Source organism: Dermochelys coriacea, chromosome 24, assembly GCF_009764565.3.
Source record: "Dermochelys coriacea isolate rDerCor1 chromosome 24, rDerCor1.pri.v4, whole genome shotgun sequence".
Classification (NCBI taxonomy): Eukaryota; Metazoa; Chordata; order Testudines; family Dermochelyidae; genus Dermochelys; species Dermochelys coriacea.
In genome coordinates, this window is record NC_050091.1 from 12,983,530 (window position 1) to 13,010,249 (window position 26,720).

The 26,720-nt window shown below is 53.2% G+C and overlaps 1 protein-coding gene across 1 annotated transcript in view; it reads left to right on the plus strand.

Annotated features, from left to right (window-relative positions):
- The first annotated feature begins 4,790 nt into the window (after positions 1–4,790).
- Positions 4,791–26,720, plus strand: part of LOC119847669 — a 70,227-nt gene continuing 48,297 nt past the window's right edge. The window contains 6 exon segments of the mRNA XM_038382620.2: positions 4,791–4,931; positions 6,537–6,665; positions 9,271–9,387; positions 10,311–10,361; positions 25,203–25,304; positions 25,627–25,768. Coding sequence (XP_038238548.2) covers positions 6,617–6,665; positions 9,271–9,387; positions 10,311–10,361; positions 25,203–25,304; positions 25,627–25,768 — 461 coding nt within the window. The 5' untranslated portion in view covers positions 4,791–4,931; positions 6,537–6,616.

A 26,720-nucleotide genomic window follows, 5' to 3' on the forward strand; every position in this document is an offset into this window, starting at 1 on the left:
AATTAAGCTCCTCTAAATAGCAGAGAAAGCTAGGAAAATGGAGGTGACCACCCAAGGCACATGACTGCTCAGAGCTGATCCCCGTGGGCTGAGGGGAACCGAGGCACTAGGACGTCAACTGCTGCTGCCGTGCAGAGGCGGCAGGAAGCCAGGAAGAGCAGCAAGCAGGACTCTGGAAGAGAGCGAGCTGCAGATTAATATCAGCAGACTGGTTTGTAGTTTCCTCCATCGCCTTTCATTGCAGAGAGGAAGAGCAATGGCCAAGAGACGACTGCAAAGATTCCAGTGTTGCCAGCACTACTGATATTTGGTGCTGTGTTAGAGACCCTGCTCCAGGAGTCACGGGATTAGGTGAAAATTTCAGCTTTCATTAAAAAAATAAATAAATTTCGAATAGAGCTGCTTGAAAATTTTCCAGTGGCTAATTCCTCAGCCAGAGGCTGCTCTACATGGAGTGTCTGCAAGACTAATCAAGTCTTCGGAGGCTCCCAGGGGGTCTCTGTGTTCATATGGCCCAATATGAGTGAATCCCAACCAGCTACCGCTACCGGCAAGTGGATCTACGCACATGTCTCCTTGACTGTGACCGGGGTCCCAGTGGGGGCCAGCTGTGGTCACTCAGTTAGGGTGAACTGCAAAGAATGGGGCAGACAATCCCCATAAAGCTGGTGGATAGTCCAACCAAGCCAGCATAAACCAGCTTCTTTATTACCTTCCTGGTTATTCAGAAGCTCAAATAACACAGTCCCTTAAAGTGATCCAGCCTCAGGCCTCCATCCAGGTACTCACATAAAATATGATGATTTCTGAAAATCTTATTTCATCATATAAAAGAACGGGTTCTACCAAGCCCAAAGGATCGGACACATCACCTCCCAGGTTATTGAATGTTCCAAATCTTACCCAGATACACGCTACAGCCAATTCTTATTAACTAAACTAAACTTTATTAAAAAAGAAAAGAGAGAGAGTATGGTTAAAAGATCAATATACAGACAGACACGAGTTCAATCCATTGAGGTGCAGATTCACAGCAGAGATGGTGAGCTTTGTAGTTGCAAAGAGTTCTTTCAGAAATAGTTCATAGCTTATAGGCCAAGGTCCAAATCTCATATTCAGGGCGTTCCAGCATAACTCCTCCACACCTCCTCGCTACAGGCTGGGTTTCACCCTTAGGAAATGGTAGCTGTTTGCTTAGAGTTGATGTGATTTGTTTGCTGGACCACCCATCGGCTCATCGGAAGCTGCCACTCCCTCATCCAGCCCCACATTTGCTTTTCCACCATTGCTTGGGCCCAGGGCATCTCTGCATCTCACCCTGCTGCTCCCCTCCGGACGGACAGATGTCTTGTAATTTGCAACATAAACGTCACCCACCTCGCGGCATCTCCCCGCCCCAGGACAGTAGCGAAAGGGCAGTGTAGATTTCACTGGGACACAGCAGGGGTCATGAATTAACTCTTCAAGCCCACTGCTTCCCAGAGCTCAGGACAGAACCCAGGAGACCTGACTCCCAGATCCCCTACTCTAACCCACTAGATCCCACTTCACTCCCAGAGCTCGGGACAGAACCCAGGAGTTCTGACTTCATTTCCCCAACTGCTAGACCCCACTCCCTTCTTGGTGCCATGAATAGAAACCAGGCCTCCTGGCTCCATTTCCTTTAACTCATTACCCACCACACCCCTCCTGGAAGCAGGAGAAGAACTCAGGAGCCCTGACTGCACAGCTGATTTAGACATTCTCTTTCACACCCTACATTTGGTGGTTTTAATCTAAGGCGTAGCTGTATTAATATCAAAGGCTGTTTGTCACGGTCTTTCCTACTTTGGCTGGCAGCTTCAACCAAGAAGAGATACCCCTTCAGAACAATCCCATAGCAGCTCCACAGATGCATGGTGGTCACCGGGTGTGGTCCAGTTTCCCTACCCAGAATTTCCCCTGAGTGCATTCCCATGGCCGCCCCATGCGCCCACCCTGTGGGTTGCGATCTGATGCCTTATGACAGTGGTTCCACCCCCCCCCCCCACATACTCTAACCCTGCTCTTCCCCTACTTGGAAGGACAATGAGGCAGTGACAATGCTCCCCAGGAGAAGCATTGGTGTCAGAAGTGTGATCCCCAAATATTTATTCTGCCAGCAAAGGTTTGGGCCTAAAGTCTCACATGGGGATGGATTATGACAATTCAGTGCTCACCCAGGCTGAAATAGTCCCCTTCCCCCTGCAGCTTCCCACCAAAAGTTTTATGACTCTCAGATTTTTGAGCTTTTCATTTTTTTTTAAATAAAATCTGACGTTTCCTCTGGGTTGGGGGGTGGGGATGGGAATCCAATTCTACTCTTGTGGAACATTTATGACACAGTGAGAGAGTTTGGGTGACCGATAGAAGGAAGAGAAATAGAGGCTACACCCAATTTACAGACAGCTTGAAACCAGAGCTTTTGTCAAGGTCATTAGGAAGGTGATAGAAACCTCTGGAATGATTTTGCCAGGTGCCAGCTGGTAGAATCTCGACTGCTTTGCAGGGTCCTGGTTCTTCTTCATGCCCAGGTTCCTCTGTTCCGATCTGCATTTAAACAAGGATTAACATGAGTGTCAATGGAATGAATGTGGGAAAGGACCAAAAACAGTCTCAGAGCTTTAGCTGTCCCTGTGCCCAGCCCTTCAATGTACCAAGAACTTTGCAAAGGTTATTACGAGATCTGGTGGAGGTTGGCAATATTGTTATAACGAAAAGGAGAGACAGGCCCTGTGTCTTTCCCAAGGACACAGAGTGATTGATGGAGCTGGGAAGAGAACCCAGGAGACCTGATTTCCAGTCCTCCTGCACTAACCTACCAGAACCCACTCTCCTCCCAGAGCTGGGGAGAGAACCCAGGAGTCCTGACAACCAGTTTTAACTAATAGCCCCTCCATCACTTCTCAATGGAAGACAGGAGTCCTGACCTGCAGGCCCTCTTCCTCCTGCGTTAACCCACTAGATCCCACCTCCTTATGAAACCCAGATTTCCAAGGCCCATCCAAACCTACTTGACTGTGCCCCACTGTCCACTCTATAGAACCCAGACGTCCTGGTTCCAAGCCTCACTCCTCTCACCACTAAATCCCACTTCCCCAAGGACAGGAGTAGGACCCAAGGGCCCTGCCCTTGATCGACATGGCTCAAGGAACAGAACTCAGGAGTCCTGCCTCCTTGTCCCATGTTTGACCTGTTACCCCACATTACCACCCCAAGTCTTCGAAGGGGAGCTGGTTTCACTCATTCCTCTAATTCAGCGGGTTTCCAACTTTTCCGGCTGTGTACCCATTTCCAGATAACGTAGTCTACCATGTACGCCCGTCTGAGGAGCGCCGAACTTCAGAGCTGGGCGGCTGGAGAGCAGCAACTGCTGGCCGGCGGGTTCATGTTTGTGTCGTGGGGGGAATAATTTCCCTAATCCTGCTCCCATCCCTCCCCGTAATGCCCATGGCCATTTTTGCTGACAAGAGTTTGTGTTTTCATAGTATGGGGTCAAAAGATTTTGGGGTTTTGGTGGAAAATGATTCATTTTTAGGCCAATAATTGTTCACTTAGTAGCAGTTTGTAGCCAAAACTGAGCCAGTTTTAAGACCCTTTTCAACTCTTATTTTTTATTTTCATCTGAACAATTTTCATTTTTTAGCTGAAATCCATCCCCCCCCGCAATTTCCCACCAAAAAATTTATAACTCTAAGATTTTTGAGGTTTTCAGAGTTTTATTTATTAAATCTGATGTGATCTCTAGGTTGGGGGCAGGAATCCAGCAGTGTGTTTGTATAACATTTATGACACAGGGTGTGGGAGTTGGGGATGACTGAGAGAAGGAAGAGGCGCAGAGGTTACACCCGGTTCACAATCAGCTTGAAACCACAGCTGTGGTCACGGTCATTAAAAAGGCAATGGAAAGCCCTGGCATGATTTTCTCAGCATAGTAGGATCAGTTCCCTTCTTCGCTCATTGCGTTGTGTCTCCACTGCATTGCAGGGCCCTGGTTCTTCTCCAGATCCAGGTCCTTCTTTTCCGCTCTGCGTTTTTATACAGGGATTAACATGAGTGTCAATGGAATGAACAAAACCACCCTCAGAGCTTTATCCTTCCCTTTGCCCAGCACTTCAATGTACCAAGAACTTTGCCAAGGGCGAGGTTTCTAGTCGCTTTGTGTGGGGAAGTGGAGACGCATAAGAACGGCCAGACTGGGTCAGACCAAAGGTCCATCTAGCCCAGGATCCTGTCTTCTGACAGTGGCCAGTGCCCGGTGCCCCAAAGGGAATGAACAGAACCGGGATTCATCAAGTGATCCATCCCCTGTCACCCATTCCCAGCTGCTGGCAAACAGAGGCTAGGGACACCATCCCTGCCCATCCCGGCTAACAGCCATCGATGGATCTATCCTCCATGAACTTATCTAATTCTTTTTGTAACCCTGTTATAGTCTTGGCCCAGCTCTTAAGTTTTGCACTGCTGTGGGCGGTGGCTCTGCCTTCAGAGCCGGGCAGCCAAAGAACGGCGGCTGCTGGCCAGGGGCCCTGCCCCTCCAAAGAGAGAGAGGTCAAACTACTCCTATGGTTATCCGCCATTACAGGATTCTCACATGTACCCCCGATGAGAGTTCATGTACACCCTAGGGGTACGCGTTCCCCAATTTGGCAATAATTGCTCTCATAGGATTTCCCGGCCAGAAGGGAGGAGAAATTGGTAGTGTGCACAAGTGCACAGGTGGGCAGGGTTGGCACGGGGAACAGGAATGTATAGGCATGACCAGAAGAATCATGCTAATCCATTTGTTTCTTTATTACATCATAGCATCTACCCAAGCCGGTCTATAAAAAGAGAGAGACAGGTGCACCGTTCTATTTTGCAGAATTAGCCACCTACTTCACCAAGGCAAACTTCTCTCTAAGCAGTGTTTGGTAAGTGATACCGCTCTCGGCTGTTGGTGCTCTAAGCACTAGACCCTACTCCCCTCCCAGAGCTGGGGAGAGAACCCAGGAGTCCTGGCTCCCAGGCCCCCCCACCGCTCTAACCACTAGACTCCCCTCCTCTCTCCTCCCCAAGCTGGGGAGAGAACCCAGGAGTCCTGGCTCCCAGGCCCCCTGCTCTAACCACTAGACTCCCCTCCCCTCCCAAAGCTGGGGAGAGAACCCAGGAGTCCTGGCTCCCAGTCGTGTCCTGTCCTTCCCCCCCCCACCCCCCGAGCCCTAACCAGTAGACACCACTTCCCTCTCAGAGCCAGTCTAGAATCCAGGAGTCCTAGCACCCACCCCCACTCCTCCACCGTATGAATGCTGATGAAGGCAAGATCCAGCATGCAAACAGCACAGCTGATGGGTGCGGCGGGTTTGCATCAAAGGAGAAGCACCATTGTGCTCCCGTTCTTTACCCAGCGAGTGCAAACAGCTACCTGAGACTGAGGGGTGGGGTGAGGTGAGAGAGCCGCCTGCTGCCGCACCGGAGAGGGGACTCTCTGACTCCCGCGTAGACTCTTGGACTCCTTCAGCCGGCCCAGAAAATCAGCTCTGTCCCCCCTTTACCAGGGAGCATGGGGCAGAACAGAGCATGAGGGTGGCTGAGCCCCCAGCTAAATGTGGGGAAACTGAGACAGCTGCAGACCCCTGGCTATGCCGTGACACCCTCCAAGGGTGGGAAGCCCCCAAGCGCAGTGCACAGGGGGTGGGCGAGGGTGACGACAGAGGTCCTTGCCCCCAGGAGGGAGGGGGAATGTCTCCCCCCAGTCTATGGCTGCCGGATGGTCTGTGACAACATGAATGACCCCGACTGGGTGGGGGAGGTGTCACAGCTGTTTGGTGTGGGGAGCAAAACCCCAATTCCGCATGGGGGAGGGGGCCAGTAAAATTCTTCCTCCCCCTGGGTAACATGGGATGATGGTGCAGGGCCCCAGGCCCTGATCTGTGCGGACGGGGCCCAGAGGGAATTTGGCTCTGGAAGAGGGATACGGATTTGTCTTAGCCCAGGCCCTGGGATCCCTCCGCTGTTAAAAGTAGTGCATGGCTGAGAGCGGCTTTGCAGGGAGCTGGACGTTGTGTATTGAGGCCTGTTTGTAATGGCCAGCTCTCACTTTAAGAGTGCATGGGTTAGGGGAGTAGTTTCCTGGTCCTGCTGGCGGGCTGGAGGCTCTGTGGGGAAGTGTGGGACCAGAGGCAGCCTCCAAAGAACCAGCCTAGAACAAGGTGGGTGAGTGGTCTCTCACCGCCATAGGGAGCAGCCTGCTTTGTCTCCCTCTGTTTAGGGAGCAGCCTGCTTTGTCTCCCTTTTGTTTTTGGTTCTTGTGTGTGATCATTCTGGATTCTCAGAAACAGAGTCCCCTTACGCTGCTACCTTCCAACAGGAGAATTTCAGGTTTATCTCTGACTTCTCCGGATGGGTGCCACGAACATACCAGCCACGAAGGGGTCAGAGGTGCGGTTATTCCAGAGGTGTGGCAAACGGCTCAGTGGTTCCACCCACCTTATCGACAGGCTCATGCATGTGCAATCCCTCATCTGATCTCATTTCAGCCCATCTGGGATAAATCCCCTGGCCAGAGATTTGGCTGCATCCGAGACCTCCAGCGCTGATCTCCTGCTTCCCGATCACCATGAGGGCTTCTTTCGCTGTCTGCATCCTCACTGCTCTCCTGGCTATGGGTGAGTGGGGTTGACAGTTGGCGTGCGTGCCTGGTCTTTCCGTGTGCCATCCCAGCTCTGCGGGCACAGCAGACCTGAATGGTATTACCCACAAAGACCACAGGCTCAGTTTGGCGGCAAAGGGGCTCGAGAAAACACTGTCCTAGCGGCCCGGCTGCGTAGCTACAGTATCCTAATAGCTCAGTCAACAGCAAGACTTTCTGCTGTCCCCTAGGCCGGACAAAGGTGCCCCCCTATGATTTCTCTTTTATACCTTATTACAAACAAGTTCGTATCACATTCCCGACGGGGTTAGCCACCACCCTGCACCTTCTCCTGTTGATTCCAACACACCATGTCCATCCATTACTCTGTCCTCCTACCTTTGGCTTTACTGGGGCGTCGGTGTGGCCCTGACCAGCTCCCAGGGCAGTATTTATACGATAGTTTTATGTTGGGGTGGATCTGTCCTTGCCTTCTGGAATGTGTTTATATGAATACCCGGTGCCTGGTACTTCTCAGGAGAACCCATGTTTTAGCAATACTAGCAACCCTGCTTCCAAGTTCTTGTGCCAGACCCTGACCTAGTAACTCTCTGCTTTGACTTTGGTTCCAACCGCCAGTCTTACACCAGACCCTGTGCTCCTGGCTTTCTCTTTACTGCAAGTGGGGTCTGTTCCTACAAGGGCTGATTTCCTAACTTCTCCAACGTACCAACAGCTCAGAGCCGCCAGCTGGGTGAAACTGTTCCTGAACGTAACCAAAAAGCAGCCAGAGAATAACGGGGGTTGAGCTGGGGGCATCCAAGTGACAGTGTCCAAAGAGGAGGGGGCTGGAAGTCACAGTCCCCGTGACAGCGAGTGAAACAATTATGGACATGGGAGGAAATATTTACATTTTAAATCACTAGAACTGTGTCATGACAGGGCACATTTCAGAGCTGGACGGAGGCCAAGGGCATTTCGAATGGGGATTGTCTGATGTGTGACAGGGAGTGGATCTGAATTTCAGTAGCAGAAGCTCAAGGCAGTATGAAGGCCAGGTCGATGTGAGCCCCAGCTGGTGTCAATGGAGCCAGGGCCCAGCCGGTGTCAGGGGGGCGCAGCTGCACTGGACTCAATGGCAGGTGTCAATCGGCCCTTGTGTAAGGGGACTGTTGCCCCCTTACTAACATTCAGTGGGGGCGTTTTAGTTGCTAGCTCCCAGTACTAAAGGAGGGAAGGGTCGATGGGGAATCTGGGCCCTGAGACTGACAGCCCCCAGGAACAATGGGGAGAGGCCAATGCTCCAGGTCAGCCTGAATGACCGGGCGGGCAGGCTAATGAGGGAGTCAGGAGGCCAGGGGGTCCTCCGGGTGAGCTGGAATGGACTGGGTCAGACAGAGTGGGGCCGAGCTAAGGAGAAAGCAGGGGCCCGAGCTGAGCTGGGGGGCAGAGCTGGGCCAGATGCAGAGAGAGCAGCCCCCGTGCTGGGAGCAGAGCTGCAGCCCCGAAGCCAGAGGCACACCCCAGAGAGAGCAGACTTGCCCTGGGAGCAGAGCTGCAGCAACCAGAGCCAGAGGGGCCAGAGACGCAGCCCAGGGAGCTGGAGGCAGAGCAGCAGCAGCCGTGCAGAGACCGAGCGGTGGAGCTGGGGCTGGAGCAGTCTGGAGCTGGGTGCGGTGAGCAGCTGGGGGGACCAAGGGGGACCTGGGCAGCAGGCCCAGCACAGGGAGACCCCTCAGCCAAGAGGCTCTGCAGACCAGGCTTGGATCGTAACCCCGACAGGGCGGGGGTGACGCTGGGAAGAAGGGTCCTGCCACCTAGAGCCTGTGGCCACCCCCAGAGCGAGTGTCCAGCCCACAGCATCCCTGCAGCCCAGCCAGGGCCGGAGCAGGAGGCCTGGGGCTTACAAGGAGCAGACTGTGAACTGCCCTGACCTTCCAGAGACACGGTTTGTGATGTTCCCTGCCACCGAGCGGGGTGATGGGTTTCCTTTAACCTTCCCATTTCCCTTGACTCTTTTTAACATTAATTGTCGATTAAATAACTTGCATTTGCTTTAACTTGTATGTAATGGTCAGTGGGTGAGAAGTGCCCAGTGCAGAGAGAGCCCCTCGGAGTGTGGACACCCTAGCCCCTGTCCTAGGTGACCACAGCTGGGTTGGGGGACGAGCCCCCCAGGAATCCTGGGCCCTGCCTTGTCGGGGTTACGAGGACTCTGCCAGGCGGGAGAGGGGAAGGGGAGTCCTCGAGGGCAGGGAGGCCATTGGGTAAAGGAATTGGGAGCGAGGACTCAGATCCTTTCGCTAGCCCACTTCACCGGGGTCGTGCAGAAGCCAGGAAAGTTCCCCACAAGAGCGGGACTATTCCCCTGCTTACACTTGCTCGGAGCGAGACCATCTCACACCCACTGGGGATCTCTCTGGAGTTTGTGATGTGGGAAAATTGCCCGGTGAACTAAAATCTGCAGCGAACCCAGGGAGACGCGTGAAATGTCTGTAGCCAGCTGGGACCAGGGACCAAACTGGGGCAGCGCGGTGGAAGAGGGACCCCCAGGGCGCTGCACCCGGTGCTTCCCCGCAGAGCCCTGGGGAAGGCGAGGGAGGGACAAATCCGGGTGGCTCATGTTCTCGCTTCATCTCCAGGGGCCTGTCTGCAGTGTGAGGTTTGCGATGGACCAGGAACCAGCTGCACGGGTGACCTACGGACCTGCCTTGATGGGGAAGACACTTGTGGCATCGCTCTGACAAAAGTGACATGGGGTAGGTGAGAGGGGCCGTACTCAACCTGGGTCAGTAAACAGGCTGGGGAGCCAGGACGCCTGAGTCCTATCCTAGTCCCAGCTCTGGGAAGGGCATGGGGTGGATAGGTCTGAGCAGCCATTAAGCAGCCAGGACGCCTGGGTTCTGTGCCAGACCCTGTGGGCTCGCTCCCCAACGGGGCCTTCGGCTCAGCATGACGATGCCGAACCCCCAGGCGACTCGCCAGCCAGTGGGTCGGGGCCCGGCTCCCCGTACGGTGCATGGAGAGAGGGAGACACCTGAGGATGGGATCCACCGGAGCCAGCATTCAGAGCAGGCACCCACCTAAACCAGCCAATAGGAAATGCCAAGGAGAGGGGTTTGGCTTAAGCCCCTAAATCCGGGCTGTACAGAGGCACCAGGCTCTGCTTGGGATCCACGGCTGGGAACCCCTCACCAGGAGTTGGGTGTCTGAACCGGGTCAGCGCTTCCTTGCTAATGACGGCTGTGGAGGAGGGGCTGCCAGGAGACCCCAGTGGTTGGACGCTCAGCTGGAACCTGGGGGAACCAAGTTCAAATCCCCACTCGGCTCAAATCAGGCTGGGGTCTTCAGCCAGGTCTCTCCCTTGCTATGGTCGTGCCTGGCCCCCTGGATCCAGGTGGGTCTCTCTGTCTCCCCTGTTGAAGCTGCCCCATGTTGTATGAAATAGTTAAACATTCCCTGGAACCTGATTCCCCCATGGCAGGAGAGTGGGAAGCTGGAGGATGTAAATGCTGGATTTAGATGCCAAAATTGCTTTATCTAGTCCTGCCGGACCTCAGGTGAGTCACTTCCCCTCCCTGTGCCTCAGTTTCCCCATGGGTAGAGGAAGGCTAATGGCACAGGGCCGTTGATGGGGTGTGAGTGGAAGGGGAATAAATCTCTGTCTTCTCCTCCTGTGCAGTGGGAATTAAGACCCAGAGCATTCTCAAGGGCTGTGTGACATCCAGCCAATGTAGATCCAGCTCCGTCTCTGTGAATTTCGGGAATGGAACGGAAATAAGGATGTACCTCTCCTGCTGCATGGGAGACTCCTGCAGAACAAGCACCGTTACAGGTACCTCTCCCCATCTCTGCCTCTCCTGCCCCATCCCTCTGCACCTCCGGCTGCCTGGAACCTACCTCGTGTTAACTTCCTGAGCCTGGTGGGGGGCGCCCCATGGAATAACACTAATCACCTGCAAATAGTCCTCCTGCCCTGCAGGGGGTGCCCCATGGAACAACACTCAGCCCCTGGGTAGACGGAGTTTAGTGGTTGGGGCTCAGGGTTCCCGCCAGGTGTGAACCCAGCTGGCCCCACCCTGGGCAGGATCCAGGGCTCTCTATTGCTAGGGTTGCCATATTTCCAGTTCCCAAATAGAGGACGCTGCCAGGGGAGAGGGGACCTGGGGGGTACAACTGGGGGTGCTTTAGGGGTAATTTGGGGCTGCAGGAGGGGTATATGTGTACTGGGTGGGGGTAACCGGGGGATGCTGGAGGGGGGTGTGTGTGCTGGGTGGGGGTACCTGGGGGATGCTGGAGGGGAGGGTGTGTACTGGGTGGGGGTACCTGGGGGATGCTTGGGGTACCTGCTGCCTCACTCTCAGGTGCGGGGCACTGTTGCTCACTGTCACTATGCAGGGTGGATGGTGCAGGCCCGGGATGCAGCACCAGCCCGTCCGTCAGCGCCTCCCTATGGGCCTCTCCCCCTCTCCAGGTCACCCCTCCACAGGCTCTGTGGCCCCCAACACGACGGACGCGCCGCCAGGGCCCTGGGCCCCCAACACAACGGACGTGCCGCTGGAAACCGGGGCCCCCAACACGACGGACGCGCCGCCAGGGCCCTGGGCCCCCAACACAACGGATGTGCCGCTGGAAACCGGGGCCCCCAACACGACGGACGCGCCACCGGGAACCGGGGCCCCCAATGCGACGGACGTGACCCCGGAGCCCTGGGCCCCCAACGCGACGGACGTGACGCTGGGGCCCTGGGCCCCCAACGCGACGGACGCGCTGCCGGGAACCGGGGCCCCCAACGCGACGGACGTGACGCCGGAGCCCTGGGCCCCCAACGCGACGGACGTGACGCTGGGGCCCTGGGCCCCCAATGCGACGGATGCGCTGCCGGGAACCGGGGCCCCCAACGCAACGGACGCGACGCCGGGAACCGGGTCCCCCGACACGACGGACACAGCTCCGGGAATCGAAGCTTCCAGTGTGACGAGCTTGGCTCCAGCAGCCCCGACCTCCCGTGCGGCGGGGGTGACTTCAATGACCACAACCTCTGGCACGGCAGGCGCGGCTCCAAGACCAGCTGGGTTCCTCCTCCCAGCCTTTGCTGGCTTCCTCCTGCTGAAGCTTCTCTCTTAATTCCCCACTGGGTGCAACGGCCACACCGCACTGAAATACACCCTGCAGCCTGCATTAGCCCCTCTCCCCTCCAGGCGTTCTCGGCTCCTGCATGGACTCACGTCCCCTTGATATTGTTGCACTGAATAAAACACACTGGAGACCAAACGCTCTGGAACTTTATTTATTTATTTCAATGGAGGGAAAATGTGATACTCGTGGATGGGACCATCAAGAAGCCCGGTAAGAACATAAGAGCGGCCACAGCTAGTCTGGTGCCCTGTCCCCAACACTGGCACAACCACAACTTCAGGTGCAATGCACAGAACACAGTAATTTAGGACAGATCCACCCTGTCTTTCCCTCCTGGCTTCTGGCAGTCAGAGGTTTAGAGACACCCAGAGCGGGGGGTTGTGTCCCTGACAATCTTGGCTAGTTGCCATGGGTGATCCTATCCTCCAGGAACAGTTCTAGTTCTTTTTTGAACCCTGCTGTATTTTTGACCACCCTCACATCCCCTGGCAATGAGTTCCACAGGTTACTTGTAAACTGTGGGGAAAAGTACATCCTCTTGTTTGTATGAAACCTGCTGCCTGTCCATTTCATTGGGTGACCCCTGGTTCTGGTGCTGTGGGACAGGGGAAATAGCAGTTCTCTAGTCACTTTCCCCATGCCATGGCATGATTTTCTAGCCCTCTGTCACATCCCCCCTTAGTCGTCTCTTTGCCAAGTTGAATGGCCCTAATCGTTTTAGTCTCACCTCGTATGGAAGCTGCTCCATGCCCTGAGATTAGGTGAGAAATTTCCCTAGTGGGGAAGTTAGGCATCAGAGCCCGGGAGCTACACAGCCCCAGAGAACGTCAGTTCAGCCTCCAACGGGGGTGCAAACTCTTTGGGACCTGCCAAAGGAGCCACGGTAGGAAACAGACATGCTGGACCCAGGGACCCAGTCTTGAAGTAGCAGAGCTGTGGGGGTCTCCCATGGCAGCCGGGGGCCTGGCTATATGAAGGGGATGTTCCCAGAGAGCCTGCATCACGGTCAGACGCACGGGTCAGCCCCACTTCTCCATTTCAGTCTGCTGTGTAGCAACTCTGCGGTTAATCAGATCCTTCTGTGTGCCGTCCAGCCATATCATCATCATTTTAAACCATGATTTGAGGACTTCAATAGCTCAGACATAGGTGAGGTTTTTCGTAGGAGTGGGTGGGTGAGATTCTGTGGCCTGCGCTGTGCAGGAGGTCGGACTAGATGATCAGAATGGTCCCTTCTGACCTTAGTATCTATGAATCTATGAATCTCACATTGGGTCTTCCAGCTGCCTCTGACCGAAGGGTGTTAAAACACCCTGTTTTCTGGATAGTCTTCTGATGTCCCCTGGCCAAACCGGCTAAGCCTGGACTCCTTCCGCTTCATTGGTGCCAGCTTCCTACTTCCCACATTCATTTCCAACACGGCCCTTCCTTGGCTCTCCAAGCAACCATCTGTGTTCTGATTTCCACTCTGTTCAGATCTGCTCTGTCTTTTCCTCAATCCCCAGCAGCCAGAGCCGGACAAAGGATGGCCTCATTACCGGCTTGTTGGCTTTTATGTTCAGTTTGCTGAGCGGGCATTCTCCTTGCACGGAAACATACGTGTGTATAAGCCAGCGGGTGCCTTCAGCCCGCTCTTGTGGGTGCATCGTGGCAGAGGTTTATGAATCTGGGGCTGCATTATTGCTCTGGAGCCAGACTATTTAGCTCAGGTTTGGGTTTATTGATCCCAGGTTTTGTGAGGGCTTTCCAGTCTCTTCCATGGGAGCTTCCTCTTCTGACCGTGTCATGGCAGCTTGCATGAGTTCATGGAACTTCTGACCGGGCTCTTCTTTTAAGCCTCCTGTTTATGTCACAGCAGAGGGAATCACCCGTGCGCCTGGACAGTTTCCCCGGGGCTCCTGCTTTCTTTCAGAGAAATCCTTTAGTCTGGGCCCAATAGGTACCTTGTCTCCACACACTTCTAGGAGGAGTTCAAATACCTTTTCCACATCTTTTTTTGCCGTTGTGATGACCTTCACTGTGGCCTTGGCCTGGCCCTGGAGATGTTCCTCTACAAAGTCAACATGATCATCTTCAGGTCCTCTTAGCAGGTGCATCGCCGCTGTCAAGGTTCCTTCCCCACTCTGAACTCTAGGGTACAGATGTGGGGACCTGCATGAAAACCTCCTAAGCTTACTTTTACCAGCTTAGGTTAAAACTTCCCCAAGGTACAAACAATTTTACCTTTTGCTCTTGGACTTTCGCTGCCACCACCAAGCGTCTAACACCAGTTACTGGGAAAGAGCTCGTTTGGAAACGTCTTCCCCCCGCAAAATCCTCCCAAATCTTAACTCCCCTTTCCTGGGGAAGGTTTGGTAAAAAATTCTCACCAATTTGCATAGGTGACCACAGACCCAAACCCTTGGATCTTAAGAACAATGAAAAAACAATCAGATTCTTAAAAGAAGAATTTTAATAGAAGAAAATATAAGAGAATCACCTCTGTAAAATCAGGATGGTAAATACCTTCCAGGGTAATCAGATTCAAAACATAGAGAATCCCTCTAGGCAAAACCTTAAGTTACAAAAAGACACAAAAACAGGAATCTCCATTCCATTCAGCACAGCTTATTTTCTCAGCCATTTAAAGAAACAGAATCTAACGCGTCTCTAGCTAGATACTTACTACGTTCTAAGATTCCATCCCTGTTCTGTCCCCGGCAAAAGCGTCACCCAGACAGACAGAGAGAGAGTTTTTTTTCTCCCTCCCTCTAGCTTTTGAAAGTATCTTGTCTCCTCATTGGTCATTTTGGTCAAGTGCCAGCGAGGTTATCCTAGCTTCCTTACCCTTTACAAGTGAAAAGGTTTTTCCTCTGGCCAGGAGGGATTTTAAAGGTGTTTACCCTTCCCTTTATATTTATGACAGCCGCTTTCACAGACTGGATCCACTCCTCCACTATAACACCTGGTCTAATCAGGAACCCACTGAATTCTTTGACCATCTGCTGCTGTGGGACATAAATAGCAGAAGCTTTCATAGCTTCTCCTGTCTGTGGGTGTCTTATTCTCTTAGCTAGTGACAAATCTTCTCTCTGCTCAGTTCTAGCTTTTCATAATGCCTCAGCCTGGTCTGATAATTTACGCTGAAATTCAGCAAATTGGGCCCGTGGTTCTTCAAGTCCAGCCATGACAGGGCTCCTGACCAGATCCAACCAGTAAAGCAATGGGGTGGATCCTACAGATAGGATCCTGTTTGTGATGCAAATTATACAAGCGGGGGAATGGTCCCACTCTTATGGGGGACTTTCCTGGCTTCTGCAGCACCTCAGTGGAATTGGACAGTGACAGGATCTAAATCCTCGCTCCCACTCCCTTCAGCTGGAGCCTGGCCTAGGAGAGCGGCCGAACGTGCAGTGGGGAGAGGTGCAGGGAGAGAAGGAGAGAGTCCCTCTCCGCAGGCCACTCTGGGGTGCCACTTGACCCTCCATGTCTCCTCTATGCATCGGCTCTGAGCCGTCTCTGGGATGCAAGGAAAGTTCACCGCGTGTCCCTCACCCGTCCCAAGCTCAGCTACGCTGCGGTGACACCGCGGGTCGGACACTTGCTCTGGCGGTGCCCACACGCCCTCAGGCACTAGGGGGCAGGACCCTTCTCTGCAGTGTCACCTCCCCATCAGGGTCATGACCCCCCTACGATCCAGGCCTGCTTGGCCTCGTCGCCCTGCCCAGGGCCCTCTGGTGTAGCTCAGCCCTGGCTCCCCTTTGGCCCGACTGCTCTCCGCTACTCCAGCTGCTGGCTTTGACCTGCTCCAGCTCCCAGCTGTGGGCCCTCTGGTTCTGGCTGCTGCTCTGCCCCCAGCCCAGCTCGGGCTGCTGCTGCTGTCCCCTTAACTCTGCCCTGCCTCAGCCCCAGGTCACACGGAGGACGGGCCCCCGGGCTCCTGATTCACTCATTGGCCTGATGCCCTGTCAATTGGGCTGACCTGGAGTGCTGGCCTCTCCCCATTGGCCTGGGGCCTGTCAGTCTCAGGATTCTGTTTTCTCTTTAGCCCGTCCCCTTTCTTTTAGTATTGGTCAATGGTCAGTCAACCCCCCCCCCACCACCCTGCTCAGTTTCAATGAGGGGCCAGCAGCTCCCTGGCACTTCCATGAGAATCTGTGAGGAAACTTTCCAGCACAACGTATTTTAAACGGAAAATCAGGTTTTTTCAACTCAAACTTTTTCACAGCAAGGGCCCCTGCATTGCTCTTAAATTTCAAGTTTTGTAACCACCTTCCCCACAAAAAAACAAAACTATTTTATTTTTTTCTGTTTTCAGCAGTTTTGGGCCACGTTTTTTTCATTTCTTGGCTGAAAATTGTCATGTTTTATAAGATCTGGATGAAAAATTGCCCAGGTTTGAGTCCAAAGATTTTGGCAGGTTTGGGCTAAAGATTGCTTGATTTTTGTCCAAACTCATTTGGTTTTCAGCTGAAAATTGCTCAGCTTCCAGAACATTTTGGTTGAAAATAGTTGGGAACGCAAACGTTTCTCAGGTTTTGACTTTTTTCAGCTTCAAGGTGGTTTGCTTTTGGCAGTTTCTGGGCCAAAAATTGTTCAGGTTTCAGCCGGAAACATTACATTTTTCACCTTTTTTTTGCTGAAAATTGTTTGGGTTTTGATAGTTTGGCCTCAAAACATTGTTGGGTTTAGGCTGAAAATGATTCACTTTTAGGTCAATCATTGTTCCCTTTGTAGCAGTTTGTAGCCAAACCGTATCCAGGTTTTAGCGCTTTTCAACTAACATTATTGTGTCTTTTCAGCTGAACAATTTTCATTTTCTGGCTGAATTTTTTTTAACCTGCAATTTTCTGCCAACGGTTTTATGATTTTCAAATTTTTGAGGTTTTCGGCAGGGCTGGGTGTGTGTGTTTCTGATATAATCTGACATTTACTCTGGGACTGGGAGCGGTAATCCAGTTCTACTCTTGCATAACATTGGTGACACAGTGTGAGGAAGCTGTGGGTGGGCTGATGGACAGAAGGAAGAAACACAAAGGCAATGCTCAAATTACAACCAGCTTGAAACCAGAGCTGCTGTCAAGATCATTAGGAAGGTGATGGAAACCCCTGGAATGAGTTTGCCAGCCTGGTAGAAACTCAACTGCATTGCAGGGCCCTGGCTGTTCTTCATGCCCAGGTTCCTCTGTTCCGTTCTGCATTTAAATGGGGCTTAAATTGAGTGTCAGGGAGATGAAAGAGGAAAAGGAACAAAAACACCCTCAGAGCTTTGGCCCTTATGCCCAAATGTACCAAGAACTTTGCAAAGGTTATTACGAGATCTGGTGGAGGGGGGCAATATTGTTATAACGTATGCAATGAAAAGGCGAGATAGGTCCTGTGACTTTCCCAAGGACACTGAGTGATTGGTGGAGCTGAAAAGGGAATCCAGGCTCCTAGCCCTGCTGTAACCCATGAGATCCTGCTTCCACCTAAGAGCTCGGCTTAGAACCCAGGAGTCCTGCCTCGCAGGCCTTTGCTTTAATCCACCAGACCGCACAGCTGGCGGCAGAATATGGAAGTCCAGCCACCCAGGCCCCCTGATTTACCTTACTAGCCACCACTCTTCTCCCAGAGCTGGAGAGAGAACCCAGGAATCCTGGCAACCAGTTTTAACTACTAGCCTCCCCCGCACCCCCTTATGGAACCCAGGAGTCCTGACTGGCTGGCCTCCTTCCTCCTGCATTAACTAGACCCCACGTTCTTATGGAACCCAGATTTCCAAGGCCCACCCAACCCTACTCCACTGTGCCCTGCTTCCACTCTATAGAACCCAGGCGTCCTCCTTTTCCCAAGGACAGGACCCAGAAGTCTGGCTGCTCTGTACCTTGTGTGATGCGCTGCCCATGTTGCCACCCCAAGCCTCTTAAGGGGAGTTGAATCATAGAATCATAGAATATCATGATTGGAAGGGACTTTAGGAGGTCATCTAGTCCCACCCCCTGCTCAAAGCAGGACCAATCCCCAACTAAATCATCCCAGCCAGGGCTTTGTCAAGCCTGACCTTAAAAACCTCTAAGGAAGGAGATTCCACCACCTCCCTAGGGAACCCATTCCAGCGCTTCACCACCCTCCCAGTGAAATAGTGTTTCCTAATATCCAGCCTAGACCTCCCCCACTGCAACTTGAGACCATTGCTCCTTGTTCTGTCATCTGCTACCACTGAGAACAGTCTAGATCCATCCTCTTTGGAGCCCCCTTTCAGGTAGTTGAAAGCAGCTATCAAATCCCCCCTCATTCTTCTCTTCCGCAGAATTGGTTTCACTCATTCCTGTAATTCATTTCCTAACAGGAAGAGAGGAGAATTTTTCCTTGTGCACAAATGTTTAAAGGGTGGGCAGGGTGCCACGGAGTATGGGGGAGTCCGGGGCCTGCACTCCTCTTCCTGGGATTCACCGTAACTCTCAGCCAGCCAGTAAAACAGAAGGTTTATTGGACAATAGGAACACAGTCTAAAACAGAGCTTGGGGGTACAACCAGGACCCCTCAGTCAAGTCCTTCTGGGGGGCAGGGAGCTTAGACCCCTGCTCTGGGGTTCCCTGGGTTCGACACCTAGCCCAAAACTGAAACCAAACCCCCCCCAGCAGGCTCCTTCCTGCAGCTTTTGTCCAGTTTCCTGGGCAGAGGTGTTACCTCCCCCTCCTGGCTCAGGTGACAGGCTCTCAGGTCTGCATCCCCAATGAAACCCCCCTGCCACATTCCCAGGTCAACACTCCCCCCTCCCTGCTGCGTCACACAGGGCCAGTGAGAAGAATAGAAATGTATATACTCTACCTGATGAAGTGTGCAAATTGTACAGGTTTCTATATTGCATCACAGCAGGTACCTGAGCCCTTCTATAAAAAGAGAAAGAGAGACGGATACAGCCCAGAGCGAGAGACAGACACACCCCAGAGCGAGAGATGGGTACAGCTTTCCCACTCTGCAGAGTTAGCCACCAGCTTCACCCCACAAAAACTTTTTTCTAAGGAGCGTTTGGGTAAGTGATACACCTCCAGTCTGTTGATGCTGTAACCACTAGACCCCCTCCCCTCCCCAAGCCAGGATAGAACACGGGAGACCTGGCTGCTAGCCCCACTCCTCCACCCTATGAATGCTGATGAAGGCGAGAGCCAACGCGCAGACGAGGTAACTGACAGCTGCAGCGGGGTCATATCAAGGGAGAAGAACTGTTCAGCTCCAGTTCTCTACCCAGCGAGTGCAAACAGCTGCTTGAGACTGAGGGGATGTGGCAGGAGAGAGCCGCCCATGGCCGAGTCGGAGAGGGGACTCTCTGACTCCCGTGTAAACTTTTGGACTCCTTCGGCTGGGATCAGGGAAATCAGCTCTGCCCTGGCACAACAGAACATGAGGGTGGCTGAGAGTGGGGAAACTGAGGCAGCTGCAGATCACTGGCAATGCTGTGACACCTCGCAAGAGTGGGAAGCCCCCAGCACAGTGCAGGGGAGCAGGGGGACAGAGGTAGCTGCCACTAGGAGGGAGGGGGAATGTCTCCCCCCAGCCTATGGCTGCCTGATGGCCTGTGGCAAAGTGAGGGACCCCAACTGGGTAGGGGAGATGTCACAGCTGTGTGTTGTGTTCCTCCTCCCCCAAGGGAACCTCAGGCCCTGATTGGTGGGGAGGGGGAACAGAGGTAATTTGGCTCTGGAGGAGGGATAAGAGTTTGCCTTTTTCTGGGCCCAGGGATCCCTCCACTGTTCAAAATAGTGTGTGGCTGAGAGCCACTTTGCAGAGACCGGGACATTGTGTATCAAGCACTGTTTGCAGTGGCAAGCTATTGCTTTAAGAGTGGGGGGGGGATGGCTTCCTGGTCCTGTTGGCAGCCGTGGGTGCTCTGCAGGGAGACGTGGGACCAGGGGCAGTCTGCAAAAAAACAGCCTAAAACAAGGTTTGAGTTATTTATCACTGCAGTATGGAGCAGCCTGTTTTGTCTCCCTCTCCTCTGTGGTTCTTGGGTGATTGTTTTGAATCTCCAGAAACAGAGTCACTTTATGCTGCAGCCTTCTGGCAGTACTATGCGCCCTGCAGCATGTTGGGCTGCTTTCCCTGGCAACCAGGCCTGGGTGGAGAGAACCCAGGAGTCCTGGCTCTCAATCTGCCAGCTCTAACCCACTAGACCCCACTCCCCTCACCAGGGATAGAACCCAGGAGTCCTGACAATTGGATTTAATTACTAGGCCCCACTCACCCATCAGTGGAACCCAGGAGTCCTGACCTGCAGAACCTCTTCCTCCTACATTTATTAGACCCAACATCCTTATGAAAACAAGAAATCTAAATTTCAAAGGCCCACTCAATCTTACTCTACTCTACCCTGCTTTCCACTCTATAGAACCCAGGCATCCTGACTCCCACCCCCACTTCTCTAACCACAGGATCCCGCTTCTCATAGAATTATAGAACTGGAAGGGGTCTTGCAAAGTCATCTGTTCCAGGCCCCTTCACTCATGGCAGGACTAAGTATTACCTAGACCATCCCTGACAAGCATTTGTCTGACCTGCTCATAAAAATCTCCAATGATGGAGTTTCCACTGTGACGGGTTCAGTCACAGATATCCCCTTGGGACTGCCACCTGATGTGCTGAAGTTACCTCTGAGGCCATTTTCCCTGCCAGCCTGGGACTCCAGAACCCTGCCTTGTTGAGCAAGACATGCTAGCCTGGGGTCTGAACCACGTCCCCCCAAAACTGCAGACTTAACTGAAAAACAGCTTAGAAAGTGCTCCTGTCTCTAGCACCCAGATACCCAGTTCCCAATGGGATCCAAACCCCAAATAAATCCGTTTTCCTCTGTATAAAGCTTATACAGGGTAAACTCATAAATTGACCACCCTCTATAACACTGATAGAGAGATATGCACAGCTGTTTGCTCCCTCAGGTATTAATCACTTACTCTGGGTTTACTAATAAACAAAAGTGATTTTATTAAGTATAAAAGGTACGATTTGAGTGGTTTCAAGTAATAACAGACAGAACAAAGTAAGTCACCAAGCAAAATAAAGCAAAAAACACGCAAGTCTAAGTCTAATACATTAAGAAACTGTTTACAGGTAAAAACTTCACCCTCAGAGATGTTCCAATAAGAGAAGAGGTGGGGCGCAGGGGTGGAGGGAGCTTGGCTGCCAGTGGGTGCAGAGGACCCGCTAATTTTTCCCCATGGGTGCTCCAGCCCTGGAGCACTCATGCAGACAGTGCCTATGAATGATTTTTCTCCCTCCTCCTTGTAACATCCTTTTATGTGCTTGAAAACTGTTCTCATGTCCCCCCTCAGGCTTCACTTCCCCAGACTAAACAAACCCAGTTTTTATAATCTTCCCTCATAGGTCACGTTTTCTAGACCTTTCACCATTTATATTACTCTTCTCTGAAGCGGGGGCGGGGGAAGAGGCAGTGGGGAAGGAAGGGGGGGCTGGGGATGGGATGGAGCGGTGGGGAAGAGACATGGGATGGGGAAGAGAAGGGGAGTGGGAAGTGGAGGCAAGGGAAAGAGGCAGTGGGGAAGGAAGAGGGTGAGGTGGGGAGGAGATGGGGCAGTGGGGAAGAGGCAGGGGATGGGGAAGAGAAGGGGATGTGGGGGGAAGAGGGGGAAGGAAGAGCAGTGGTAGGAAGGGGGTGGGATTGGATGGGGCAGTGGGGAAGAGGCAGGGATGGGAAGAGAAGGGGAGGTGGAAGCGGAGGCAAGGGAAAAAGTCCGTGGGTAAGGAAGAGGGTGGGATGGGGGAATTGGCAGTGAGAAGAGGCAGGGGATGGACGATAAGGGATGGGAAGAGGGGCAGTGTGGAAGAGGCAGTGAGGAAGGAAGGGGGTGAGGTGGGGAGGAGATGGGGCAGTGGAGAAGAGGCAGGGGATGGGGAAGAGAAGGGGATGGGGAAGAGGGGGCAGGGGGGAAGAGGTAGTGAGGAAGGAAGGGGTGAGGTGGGGAGGAGATGGGGCAGTGGAGACGAGGCGGGGGATGGGGAAGAGGGGGAAGGGGGAAGAGGCAGTGGGGAAGGAAGGGGGTGGGATGGGGAGGGTATGGGGCAGTGGGGAAGGGGCAGGGGATGGGGAAGAGAAGGGGAGGGGGAAAGCTGGAGCCCAGCCTGCCCACCTCCATGAAACCAGTGGCCTGTGCTCCCCACTGCCATGTTGGAGCCTCCACATTTATTTATTGACAAATACAATTTGCAGAATTTTAAAATATTTTAAAAAATTTTATTTTTTTGCTGCAGACTCCCCTCAGGAATATGGGGTGCTATGCAGCTGTGATGGTGGGCTGTGAGGAAATAGGTGGGCAGTGGGAAGATCTATGGGCAGGGGCCGCTGGGCATAAGGGTGGGGCACTGGGCAGGGGGGCTGCGTGATGCGGGCCCACCCTCAAGGGGAAGGGTCATGCTGGCAGCACAGGGCTGGGCAGCCAGTGTGTGTCTGGCAGCTGCAGATTTGTAAACAGTGCCCTCCTGCTGGGCTGTGTGGAGTGGGGCCTCATTGCCCCCAGCCCGCCCTTCACTCTCAAGATTGACCATCCCACCCCCCCTGAACCTTGCCCCATGGGGGCCCACAAATATGTGTGGTGCCAGGCCCACAAAAAATTAATCCAGCCCTGCCTGTGAATGATACTGAACATTGTGTATGGAGCACTGTTTGCAATAGCAAGATATTACTTTAAGAGTGGGTGAATCAGGGGAGTAGGGTTTCCTGGTCCTGCTGGCAGTCTTGGAGGCTCTGCAGGGAAGTGTGGGACTGGAGGCAGACTGGAAAGAACCAGCCGAGAACAAGGTGGGCAAGTTGTCTCTTGGTGCCGTAGGGAGCAGCCTGCTTTGTCTCACTCAGATTAAGGAGCAGCCTGCTTTGTGTCCCTCGTTTGTGTTCATATGTGTGATTGTTCTGGATTCCAAGAAAAAGAGTCACCTTAAAGCACAACCTTCCAGCAGGAGCATTTCAGGTTTGTCTCTGACTTCTCCTGGTGGCTGCCACAAACATACCAGCCGCCAAGGGCTCAGTGCTGCGGCTACCCCAGAGCTGTGGCAAATGGCTCTGTGGTTCCACCCACCCTGTCAGCTGGATTGTGCATGTGGAATCCTTCGTCTGATCTCATTTCAGCCTGTCTGTGATAAATCCCCCAACTTGAGTTTTGGTTGCATCAGAGACCGCAGCGCCGATCTCCTGCTTCCCCATCACCATGGAGGCTTCTCTTGCCGTCTACATCCTCGCTGCTCTCCTGGCGGTGGGTGAGTGGGGTCTGTTCCTACAGGGGCTGATTTCCTAACTTCTCCAATGTGCCAACAGCTCAGAGCCGCCTGTCAGATAAATCTGTTCCTGAACATAACCGAAAAGCAGTCGGAGGATAACGAGGGCTGAGCTGGGAGCGTCTGAGTGACAACGTCTGAGGAGGAGGGGGCTGGAAGTCACAAAGTCGCTGTGACAGAGAGTGAAACAATTCTGGAAATGGGAGGAAACATTTACACTTTAAATCACTAGAACTGAATCGTGACTGGGCACATTTCAGAGCTGGCCAGAAACAAGGGGCATTCCTGACAGGGGATTTGCACCATGAGTTTGTCTGAAAGGAAACAGATCTGAATTTCACGCACATGAGCTCAAGAGAATATAAAAGGCATTTCTACATCATGATCCCCAGTTGGTGTCAATGGGGCCAGAACTGCAGCTGGGGTCAGTTAAATTCAGGGGAAAGTGAGGGGGCAAGGAAGGGACAAATCTAGACCTGTCATGTTCTCTCTCCTTCTCCAGGGGCCTGTCTGCAGTGTGAGGTTTGCGCTGGAGTTGGAAACAGCTGTATGCAGTATGCAGACCTGCGCCCCTGGACAAGACTCTTGTGGCATCTTTCTTACTGAAGTCATACTGGGTAGGTGAAATGGACCCTTATCTACATGGGTCAGGGAACAGGCTGGGGAGCCAGGACTCCTGGATTCTATTCTACACCTTCCTCTGGGACGGGAGTGGGGTGGCTGGGTTCAAACAGGAAATGACTGGGAGTCAGGACTCCTGGGCTTTGTGCTGCATCCTGCGGGCTCATACACCAAAGGCATTTGAGAGAGGGTCTCAGATGAAAGGCCCAGCAAATTCACAGTGGCGGCAGTTTTTACAGTTCAAACACTGTCCTGGCGACAGTTTTGATGTTCCGCGTCGGTAAAGGATGGCGCCCTTACCGTGTAGAGAAGAAGAGGTGCTAGGAAGAATGACGCGGTTGTGATGAGCTGTATGAACGGAACAGAACAAGTTTGATGTAAGAAAGCGTCTCAGGGCAGGTGTCGGTGCCGGGAGCTTGGGGAAGGGGCTCTGGGACCCCCAAAGTCACGATGGCTGCAACTGAAGCCTCTGATGGCCCCAGGTGTCCAATGTAGCTGCGCTTGGGAATCCATCCAGGTGACTAGCCAGCCAGGGGGTCAGGGGCCCACTGAGGATGGGATCCGCAAAAGCCAGCACGCTGAGTGGGAGCCACCTAAGCCAGCCAGTAGGAAATGCCGAGGAGAGGGGTGTGGCCTAAGCCCGGCCCCCACGAGGAATTTGGCCCTACATCTTGGCTTCACAGAGGCGCCTGGCTCTGGTTGGGATCCACAGCCAGGAACCCCTCGCCGGGAGTCGGGCGTCTGAACCGGGTCAGCCTTTCCTTGCAGAAGACAGCGGTGGAGGAGGGGCTGCCAGGAGACCCCAGTGGCTGGGCGCTCAGCTGGGCCCTGGGGAAGCCAAGTTCAAATCCCCACTTGGCCAAAATCGGGTTGGAGCTTCAGCCCAGATCCCTCCCCTCCGACGGTTGTGCCTGGCCCTCTGGATCCGGGTGGGTCTCTCTGTCTCCCCGTTGAAGCCACCCCACATTGTATGAAATAGTTAAACATTCCCTGGAACCTGATTCCCCCACGTCCACAGGGAGCGTCCGACCCACTGGGCTCCTGGATATCCAGGGGGAGCAATCCAGCATCTCCTCCCCTGGCTTGCTTTGTGCAGGGCCGGATCCAGTGGGCATGCTCCGAGGGCATCCCCTGGATCAGGCCCTGCAGGTGATATTGGAAGGAGAATGCCTAGTCTGTGAATCCCGCCATGGCTATGCGGTGGCTGGATGCCCAGTGTCGGGATATCAGCAGCCTGGCACATACCCCCTGGTGGGAACTTTGGCAGCGAAGGGACTTTCTCGGTAGGAGATTTGGGGCCCCCAGGTTTAGGTGGCAGCTGAGTGTGGAGCTGGAGGATCTAAGTGCTGGGTTTAGGTGCTGAAATGGCTTTCTCTAGCCCTGTAGGACCTCGGGTGAGTCACTTCCCCTCTCTGTGCCTCAGTTTCCCCATGGTTAGAGGAAGACTAATGGCACAGGGTGTTGTTGTGAAGGTGGGGTGGGAGTGGAAGGGGAATCTCAGACTTCTTCTCTTGTGCAGCGGGAGTGATGACACAGAGCTTTCTCAAGGGCTGTATCCCATCCGGCGAATGTAAAGCTGGCCCCGTCTCTATGAATTTTGGGAACGGAATGACAACAAGGATGAGCATCGCCTGCTGCGTGGGAGACACCTGCAGAACAACCACCGTTACAGGTACCTCTCCTGCCCCATCCCTCTGCACCTCCTGCTGCCTGGAACCTGCCCCACGTTAACATCCTGAGTCTGGTCCTCCCGCCCTGCAGGAGGCGCCCCATGGAATAACACTGAGCCCCTGGCTGGGCGGAGTTTAGTGGGCGGGGCTCTAGGCTGCGCCCAGGTGTGAACCCAGCTGGCCCCACCTGGGGCGGGGTCCAGGACTCCCTGCTGCAAACCCCTCCCCCGCTGCCCCCAGCGTCCCCGGAGCTACAGCTCCCCCTGCAGGGGGCACCCAGGGCTCGTCCCCCGAACTGACTGCGTTTGCTCCAGTTCTTCCCAGTGTCCCCGGCTGCCACCAAACCGAATGGCCAGAGCTGCCAGGGCTATTATGTGTTGAATGCTGGTCAATGCAACGAGCAGACCACAGAGTGTGCTGGATCCGAGACCCAGTGTCTTGACGCCCGCTGGGACAGTAACGATTGGTAACTTCAGTTCATTTATTCTGGCGTTTTTTTCATAGATTCATAGATACTAAGGTCAGAAGGGACCATTCTGATCATCGAGTCCGACCTCCTGCACACCGCAGGCCACAGAATCTCACCCACCCGCTCCTACAAAAAACCTCACCTATGTCTGAGCTATTGAAGTCCTCAAATCGTGGTTTAAAGACTTCAAGGAGCAGAGAAGCCTCCCTCAAGTGACCCGTGCCCCATGCTACAGAGGAAGGCGAAAAACCTCCAGGGCCTCTTCCAATTTGCCCTGGAGGAAAATTCCTTCCCGACCCCAAATATGGTGATCAGCTAAACCCTGAGCATATGGGCAAGATTCACCAGCCAGATACTACAGAAAATTCTTTCCTGGGTAACTCAGATCCCATCCATCTAATATCCCATCTCAGGGGATTAGGCCTATTTACCCTGAATATTTAAAGATCAATTAATTACCAAAATCACATTATCCCATCATACCATCTCCTCCATAAATTTATTGAGTATAATCTTAAAGCCAGATAGGTCTTTTGCCCCCACTGCTTCCCTTGGAAGGCTATTCCAAAACTTCACTCCTCTGGTGGTTAGAAACCTTCACCTAATTTCAAATCTAAATTTCCTGGTGGCCAGTTTATACCCATTTGTTCTTGTGTCCACATTGGTGCTGAGCTTAAATAATTCCTCTCCCTCTCCTGTATTTATCCCTCTGATGTATTTATAAAAAGAAAAGGAGTACCGGTGGCACCTTAGAGACTAACAAATTTATTAGAGCATAAGCTTTCGTGAGCTACAGCTCACTTCATCGGATGCATTTGGTGGAAAAAACAGAGGAGAGATTTATATACACACACACAGAGAACATGAAACAATGGGTTTATCAACATGTTTCATGTTCTCTGTGTGTGTGTATATAAATCTCTCCTCTGTTTTTTCCACCAAATGCATC